The following is a 9,815-nucleotide window of genomic DNA, read 5'->3' on the forward strand; positions in this document are numbered from 1 at the left end:
CTTTGTTTCCCTTAATTTTAGTCATTTTCTTTATTATGGACATAATTAGCCAATGAAGAGAAGCATAACTGCCTCCATTATGGGCCAAAGTTTTAGGCATGTAACCGTTGCTTCTCATAATGGAGAGTAATTGTCTCTTTACATTCTGCGCTCGTAGAGAAATTATACGGTTCTCATGATTAATCACGTCACTTGTTCACTATTTTACTAAAAGATTTCTATTTGTTTAAAAATTGCTTAATCAATAGTCAGTTTTTATTTAAAAAAATTTCCTAACTCAGCAATTTTAAACATGTGAGGGTTTTTCAGTAAAACAATGGACAAGTGATGTGGTCTGCCATAAGGACAAGAAGACCAGTGACGTGGTCCGCCATAAAGACATGAAGACCTTATAATTTCTTGTGCTCAATACTTGTCCACAGTACTCCTCCTCGAGACACTTGTCCTTGGCTCCGGTACTAGGTTGCTTAGGTCGTTTTCTAAGTAGACCAAAATTTTTAAAATGTCCAGTGGCTTAGACTGTTCACGATGAATGTTAGAATTCGTTTCACCAGAAGACTATTTCCCCAAAACAATTTTATTTTGCCAAATAATATTGAAATTAGAAAGAAAGTATTATTACATAGTAATAGGATTTGGAGAAAAAAAGAAAATAGTAGTAGGAAAGTTGGGTCCAGCTGGAAATCTTTTCAACTAAAATCAAATGGCTAGTTACATATCCCTGAAACATTTTGCAATGGCAGCACAAACATGAATCATCGTTTAAGTCATCTACAATTCAACTTTTATATTTCTACAAAGCATATATTTCCTTACTTCGTAACTACAACAGTCAACAGCATTCAGTGCTTACAATATTATGATGGAAAGTTGGAAACCCTCTACATTTCCAAAGCCTTTACGAAGTGGGGCCATATATAAAAGCCATCATGAATCAACTTGCTGCTCTCATTGCAGCCAAGACAAAAAATAAACATGCAGCTGACAACAAGAAAATTACAAACACCTATCTCCCATTCTGCAATGAAAATTAAAGGATCTAATCTTTGCAGCAATTGAAGGATTAATTTTGATATACCAGAAAGTGAAATTTATAAATTACTATTTCATAATAATGTAACTTTGACTGCTCAAACACTTCCTTTGAACTTTCCCAAAAAGTTGAACACCAAAGTATTTGAAGATACGACACAAACATACAAGAGTATGGGACAAACCTATGAAGTATAAACACCACCTAAGGGAATATTAAATTGTGAAAGCACTCAATCAGGGTGAAACATCAATCCTTGGCTCAAAGCTAAAACCAGTGAAAAGTTGAAGGGGGAACCTCTTTAAGATAGGACATTTTTGTGACCACTTCCACTCCCTCATTTTCATGTCAAACATAAGAAGACATGGAGCACCATAACTCTGTATGTATATAAGATCATCAAAACCACTACTTGCAAAGACATCATCAAACTCCCCAAATCCTTGGAAGTACTTATGGGGCATTCGTGCAACCTCTTCCCAATCCCTCCCCTTAAGAATCCAGATGCCAATCCCCTTGATAATGCCAGGCTGATCTTGTTTTCCTATTCCTCCAACCAGGACAAGCTTGTTCTTAAGGTTCATCAGCCGGCCACATGTAAGAGGGCAAGGTACTGGGATGAAACTATCAATTAGCATACCACTAGAAGACCGGCTAGAAAGATTATAACTGAGCAGACCATGTCGGTTTCCTCTAAAACCCAATCCTCTGGTTGAGTAAATAAGGAAATAGAAAACCCCATCACAGACCACACAACTATCTCCTCCTCTCCACCCTGTCAGAGTTTCTGTCACAGGTGATAGCCACATCATTGCTTCAGAACAATAAATATGGATCGAGAGAATCCATTGAACAAAATCATCTGGGGTATCCTTAGATATTACAATTGCTATGGTATAGTTGCCTGATGACCTATCCACTGAGATTGCAAGACCGCTGTAATCAAATTCTCTTGAACATCGAGGCATCTCAACTTTCTCAGAAATTTTAGTAATTGGATTGCAAACATATAGCTGATTTCTAGTGTTATGATCCATGAAGCACACTAAGCCACATGATGAAGCAATAAACCATCTTGATGTTCTATCACAGCGGAGTTCAATGCTGTACCATTTCCGAATCATGGGGTCATAGGCAAACCCAATGGAATCATCAGCACTGGGGAACATAAAGTACCAAGGTTTCTGAGATAAGATGCTTGGGATGTTCTGTAAAAACCTATGAGAATGCAAAATCTCATTCCATTTTTTACACACAGAACTTGCTCTGAAAATGCTTGCTATGGGAAGATAGGCTAGAATCCGTTCCAACAGTTCGTCAGGGAGGACTGAATCAATGGAAATAATATTGTTTTCTTTAACATCTTCATCACTGAGCTCTGAATAAGAAGCTGAAATTCCAGCTTCCCCTTTAATATCAATAACTTTGTCATCAACCCAGGGTGTTTCCCACTCCATAATCAAATTATAAAAAAATAAGACCTGAGGCACAAGTGTAACAAAATGACAGTTGGATTGAGCCTCTTCACTAACATAGAATCTAGAAACCATCGAAAATGACAATATTATGAAAGCGCACACAATACAAAGTTGGCATAGTGGTGCTAGAGCATGGTGTAGGATTTGGTGGAAGTGGCACTAACAAATAACAATTAGTAATAAAAGGAAAATTTACAGAAAAATGTATACAATCCTTCACAGACACGAATTTGATCTCCAAATTTCTCACACAAAAGTAACCTTAAAAAATTGATGAAAAAAAGAAACAAGAAGTTTTGATACCCCTTATATCCTGCCAGATGTAGCATATAGAAAGCAAGATTATATCCAAGCAAGCCTCCGAAAGAGTGCATTTCACCACAATTTATATTTGAAAAGCATATTTTCAGGTAGAAGAAAACAAGAAATTAAGGACTTCACTCTATCCAGTACAAATAGGAAATGCATCAAAAGAAAATACAAAAACATGGGCTACACTCTACACTACACTAAAGTATCTCCCACAAGGCCATAACTAAATCCATTAATTTTCTCTATAATGCCCCACAAGTGAAATAAAACACCATCATATTACTAATCTTCAAAACAAAAACAAACAAAAAGTATTGCGTGAAACTTACTCCCAAGGATGTCATGTACTACGAAACAAATGAACTAAACTTACTGATAACTTAACGAAAATAAAAATCAAAACTTTAAACATAAAAAGCTCATATGGGATAACTTGAGTAGATCTAAAATGTTGTGTAAGTACAAGAAATCAAAATTGTAGCATGATAAAAAGATACCCATCTCAAGAACGTACCTTGGGAAAGAGTGAGGCTTTGTTGTTTGCGTTTTCCTCAAGTTCTCTTGAGCATAATGGGTCTAGATTTAAAGGGGAAAATGGGGGTTTGAGGATCTGTGGAAATATCCAATATTCCAATTCACATACACACGCGCACAGAGACACAGTTGAGGGTTGAGTGTAAGAAGTGACAAATAATTGGTTGGAGTAGGTTAGTGGGATCCAGGTTTTAATGAGTGGTAGAGACAGTACATACAAACAGTGAGCTGTCCAGTCCAGTGGGCCGAGGCTTTTAGGCTTTGCCAACAACAGTAAAACATGGACCTTTTCCAACAATGATGTACTTCACGCTGCTCTGCACACTATTCCACAGGTTAGGCTACGCATGGTAGTCCTATCAGCCCATAAATGCGATGGACTACACAATACATGTACGGAAAGTCACGGGCTAAATAAAACTAACTAATTTCGTTTGTCATACTATAGTATTTTCAGTCTTATTAATTTATATTAAATTTTTTATTGAGAAATGATATATCTATAATATTTTTACAATATTTTTATAACAAATTTTAAGCAGCAGGTTGTTACTAGTTATTATTGTTGGGACAAAAAAGTAATCTTAGTGTTAGTTTTAAATTTAAACCAATAACAACAAACCACCTGTGATTTGTTGTAAAAATATTGTAAAATTATTGTAGACGTAACATCTCTTTTTTTTATTAGGTAAATTCTATAGTAAATTAGTTAGTTTTGTTGAAAAGTCAAACTTTTTAAGAGAACATTATTAATTTATATTAATTAATATAAATTAATAAAAACTAATATAAATTAATAGTAAAAACTAGTATTAATATAAATTAATAAAACTAGTATTAATTAATATTAATTTATTAGTTTTAATTAATATAAATTAATTAAAACTAATAAAAAATTAATATAAATTAATAAAAAGTAAAAAATTTTATTAATTTATATTAATTTTATTCTACAGTAAATTCCTTCTGTCCCAATTTTTTTTTGTCCTGTTGGAAAGTCAAACTTTTTAAGGGAATATCATTATTGTCTTGTCTACCTTTAAAAATGTATAAGTTTACAAAACTACCCTTAAAAAAATTTATTAAAAATTGAATTAGTAAATTAATAGAGGTATAATAGGAACATTAGTAAATTAATGACTTTTATTTTTAGAAACAGAACAATATTTTGGGACATCTCAAAATAGAATAGATGAAAAAAATGAGACGGAGAGAGTATTTACTGTAGAATTTATTTAGTTTTAATTACCCTTCTCTTCATTTATTAGGTAAATTCTACAGTAAATTAGTTAGTTTTAGGTAAATTCTAGGGTGCAATTACAATATTACACCCTGTGCAATTACAATATTAATTTATAAAATTAATTTGTATTATTTATAAAATTAATTTATATAATTTTTTAAAAGTTTGGCTATAGTTAGTTTTATTAATTTATATTAATTTTTTATTAGGTAAATTCTACAGTAAATTAGTTAGTTTTAGGTAAATTCTAGGGTGCAATTACAATATTACACCCTGTGCAATTACAATATTGCACAGGGTGTAATATTGTAATTGCACCCTAGATTTCTTTATTTGATTTTAAATAAAATTTAACAGATACCTAATAACTTGGGAGGAGTCGGAGTTCAAGTGTTGATCAGCACTCAAAGCTCCCATCCACTCGGCACTTGAACCCAATCCGCCCCTTTTCTTCTGTTTTGAGTTTTAACGGTTTTCTATTCTTTTGGATGGATCTTTTTAGAGCTAAAGGATATTGAATTCATAATCTTTCAGAAAATCTACTGTTTCATTGATCAAGTCGGTAGTAGAATTTTATACTCCTAAAAAATAATGTAGTAGACACACTATTTTGCAATCACTGTTTAACCCGCAGCAAAGGCACAATAGTCATTTTATGATATAAGGAAAAACTTATATACTAATTTTGACAGTTTAGATCTTCTAATGCATCATACCACTGGATAAAAAAGTTGTAGTTGGATAAAGTGTTAATGGCACTATAAAAAAAGTAGTCTACTCCTATCAAAAAAAAAAAAAAAAAGTAGTCTACCGCTACGTGTTTTAAAACACGGTTGTAGATTCTAAAAATGCAGGTATAAGTTCATTTGAGCTATACTTATATTTTTTATAGTTGCATTTTGTAGCATGACCTATATATTGTGGCAATAGACCGATTGGTCTATAATTGCGTTTTTAAAAGTGTTGTCATATGTCTTTAATCTATAGCCGCATTTTCAAGGACTAAATTCAGACTTTTAAGTCAAATAAAGCTCTAAAAATCCATCAAAAAGAGTAAAAAATTATCGAAACTCGGAATAGAAGAAAAGGAGTGGAATAGGCACAAGTGCTGGACCTTTAAGGTTTTTGGGTTTGTTGCCATGGTGATTCATGCGGTAAAGCTTTTTGCTTCCTCTGTGAACTTAGTATTATTTCTTAAATACTAATGTGAACTGAAAAAAATGGTTTTTAGTGAGATTTTACGTATACAAGCTTGACCACTTTATCAAATAAAGAAGAAGAAAAAACCAATGATCCTTCTGAAGGAACCTTTACTTTGACACAATAATGATGAATTAGCACACCACACAAGTATGTAACATATCTAATTTCATGAACTGCATCAGAAGTCCACTAGTGTGGACTCATTTTGTCGGTTTTTTCATATCATCGCTATCATTGTCTAAAAAATTCATCTCCTTTGAGAATCCAAAAACGTGAGAGATTAATTAATTATTGTCTTTTTTGCTGTCAATGTGTCTTGCATTTACTATGGAATTTTTAGAGTCGAATCTTGCATTTAGTATGGATTTTTTAGAGTCGAAAGGATATTCCACTACTACGTGCACTGCACCGACCAAAATAATTAATGTGATAATGCATGCATTGCATCCTCTTAAAGGGCGTTTGATTCGCTGTGAATTGTAATGTGCTCTTGATGTAATGTACATTATAATGATGTGATATTAAAATTTTTGGTTTATTTTATTTTTTCTAATATTACCATAATTTAAAATTATAAAATATATCACATCATTTTAATCTCATTACTTCCTAAAAAATTTAATGTTGTATTCTTGTATTGAAATTACATTAATGTAAGATTACAACAACGTAATATTATGCAGTAATATAACATCACAGCACACTAAACGCCTCCTTAATTTGTTTTAGTAATGTAACATCACGACGAATTAAATACCCCTTAATTTTTTTAAATACTAAGGAAAGCTATAACTAGGGTTGTAAATAAGCCGAGCTTTGTTGAGTAGTGCGTGCTCAAGCTTGGCTCGTCAGGAAAAATTAAAAGCTCAAGCTTGGCTCAAGGTTGTGACAAGCCTAAAAATAATGTTTGAGCTTGAGCTTAAGCTTGTGGGATAGCCAAAAAGCTTGAGTTTGACTTGGCTTGGCTTCGCTTGATTAATTAGTTAAGCCAAGATCAAGCTTAAACTTGAGCTCAGATTAAGCTTTTGAGCTTGAAATTTAAAATGATTACATTATCAAATGCTTAAATCTCTAAACTTAAGAAAAAAAAATAGTATACTCATTGTTGAGGTACAAATTTTCGGGCCTTAATTTCATTAGCCCACTCACAAAAATACCCACACAAGCCCATAAATTATTTTAAGCCCACATATATATTTCCCACATATTACTCAAATATTCTCCATGTTATTAGGCCTTCACAAATATTCCCTACATAAGCCCCATAAATTACCTTGGACCCTCACACAAATATCACCCATTATATCCAACATATTATCCAACTTAAATTCTTCACAAATAATACTCACCATATCACTACCAACATTGGGCCACAAAATTATACTATCTCCACACAAAGCCCAACATCACTTAGCTTGCGGGCAAAACCCAAAGAAAGCCCAAACTCCCTAAAGCCCACTACGATGTGGCAACTTCAAAACCCATTAAGACATGGCAAATGCAAAGCCCACTACGACGTGGCAACTTCAAAGCCCACTATGATGTGGCAAATTCAAAGCCTACTACGACGTGACAAATCCAAAACCTACTACGATGTAGCAACTTCAAAACCCACTACGATGCGACACCTTTACAAAGCCCGCTACGATGCGGCACCATTTACAAAGCCCATTACGATACGACACTTCTACTAAATCCATTGCTACACGGCAATATTTTTACAAAATCTCAAATCATTTTACAAAGCCCAAATATTAATTTGGCATTATTTTATAAAGCCCAAAATGCTATTTTGGCAAAAACAATTACTTCATGCTCAAAGCCCAAAAATTAATATTCGGCACTATTATTAATGTTACACTTATTTTATAAAACTCAAATGTTATTTTGGCAACTTTTTCATAAAGCCCAAATGCTATTTTGGCACATATTTACAAAATAAAATATTATTTTGACATTTATTTTACATATATTGAATCTCTCACTCATGGGAAATATAAATTACTCATCTCTAAAAAAATATTGCTTTCACAAAATTTATCGGAACTACGTCTATTCTTTCCATAATCAACTAACTACAAAGCCCATAAATATCACCCGTGGCAAAACTACTCATTTTGTAGGGATAACCAAGCCCAAGGAAGCTTATCTACAAAGCCCAGTTAGGTCAGGCTAGCCAACACACAAATCCCAGCAATTGGAAAACACGTGAACTGGTCAGCCAAATTTCAGCAACAATTGAATAGTTGGAGCCCTTTCCCATCAAGTCCCAACTTGTCCAATCAGATCAAAAAACGAACAAGTGTCCACCAGGGGATGCATCCTTCCTTGACAAGCTGAAATCTCATCATTTCTCACATGACATAAAGCTGAAATTGATGTGACAAAAAGCTGGGCAGTTTTAGCCAACTGTCCCTTCTTTCTTCTCTAACCCAGCCGGTCAAACATCAAGAGTAACCATGACCAAGCCACTGAAGCTCCTGAAATAACATAAAATCAGCTCATTTTCATACTAAAAATATGTATTCTCTAGTTCATGAACCAAGCACATGAATCCCAAATGGGGAAACTCAGGGAAATGTGATTTGGAGGGCACCAAGGGAATCCTAGCAAAGTTCCCAACAAGGGCTCCAAGGTTGACACCTGGCTTAGGGTGATCCCATCTGCCCTAGAGAACTTTGATTCTAGCAACAGCATATCCAAGATCATTAGCCTAAAGCATGCTCTAATCCAATCAGTCAAGGCTAATCAACGTTCAATGCTAAGGCAGAATTCTAGCTGTTATTACCTAAAACAGCAAGAACTTTCTAAAAGTTGAGCTTACTACTCTTAGCTAAAAATCCTAAGAATGATTCTCTAAGGATTTTCTAAAGATTGAAAAAGATTTAGCAAAGATTATTTTGCTAATCACCCCCTAAAAACCCAGGTATAAATGGAACTCTCCATTAATGCTTAACCAACTCACTAAGCTACACACCAAGATTTTTCCTTAACCTCTCTGCAAAAAGTCTTCTCTAAGCTCTAAAAAGTCACTAAGTTCTTAGTTTCAAGCTTAGAAACAAAGTTCCCCAGCTCCTGACCCAAAAACACTCCTCATAGCTCTACTAAAAAATATTCAGCTACCCCCAATAGAAAGTCCCAGCAGTCTTACTATACACTTCCACTCATTACTCATACTACTCACAAATGACTCTCACTACTCGTACTATCTGAAATATCCCTCATTACTCACTATATTCATGAGCATGTCTTGGCACTATAATGATCTTGCTACGCTAGCTAAGATCTCTCTCTCTCTCCCTTCATCTCACACTAAATTTTCTCCATTATTTGTTATTATGGAACCCATGATATTTGCTTATTCATTTACTATTAATGGTTATGATGTAACTGTTACTATAGAATTTTTCCCTCATATTGTTGTACTAGAAGACTCTTCTTTAGAGCTAATAGATGATGAGTCTGAAAATGTAGATATTTCCCTTAATTTGTGAAGTAGCTAACAGCTAGGAGTTTATTTTGTTTCGTATTATTTTACTGCTAGGCCACTTTCTGTAGAAGTATTTTATTGTTGGGCCGTTTTTGCAGAAACATTTTACCACTAGGCTATCTTCTGCAGAAATGTTTTACTGCTGGGCTATATCTTACAGTATGCTTTTTTTAACCATGCTGATGTGTTGGCTGTAGGGATTGTTTATGGGCCATTCTTGTTAGCCTCAACTTAAGCCCAAGGCATTAAATGCAGTGAATTCTTTGGACCTTCACCGATAGCCTTTGGGCTGTGCATCAAGCCCATCGTCGAGTTTCGGTTTAGACCTCCAACCCATTATAAATCTTATTTGTCAAAAGGGAAACTTTTTCACCCCCAACACTCATTTTATCATACCTCTAATCCTACCTATGTTAGCCATTATTCAAAGTAAAAATTTACATAATTCAATTCATTCATTCATCCTTGTCTATAATTTCAACAATTATTCAAAATACAATTTTTACATTCATGTTAAATGAA

The 9,815-nt window shown here is 33.9% G+C and overlaps 1 protein-coding gene across 1 annotated transcript; it reads right to left on the reverse strand.

Annotated features, from left to right (window-relative positions):
• Positions 1–1,067: 1,067 nt before the first annotated feature.
• LOC111986366 (F-box/kelch-repeat protein At3g61590) lies at positions 1,068–3,517 on the reverse strand. The gene is made up of 2 exons (XM_065764897.1): positions 3,338–3,517; positions 1,068–2,514 (listed from the first exon to the last, which is right to left on the reverse strand). The coding sequence occupies exon 2, from the start codon at positions 2,488–2,490 to the stop codon at positions 1,270–1,272; it is 1,221 nt and encodes a 406-aa protein (XP_065620969.1). The 5' UTR covers positions 2,491–2,514; positions 3,338–3,517; the 3' UTR covers positions 1,068–1,269.
• Positions 3,518–9,815: the final 6,298 nt, after the last annotated feature.

This window comes from Quercus suber, unplaced genomic scaffold, assembly GCF_002906115.3.
Source record: "Quercus suber isolate HL8 unplaced genomic scaffold, Cork oak 2.0 scaffold_591, whole genome shotgun sequence".
In the NCBI taxonomy this organism is placed as follows: Eukaryota; Viridiplantae; Streptophyta; class Magnoliopsida; order Fagales; family Fagaceae; genus Quercus; species Quercus suber.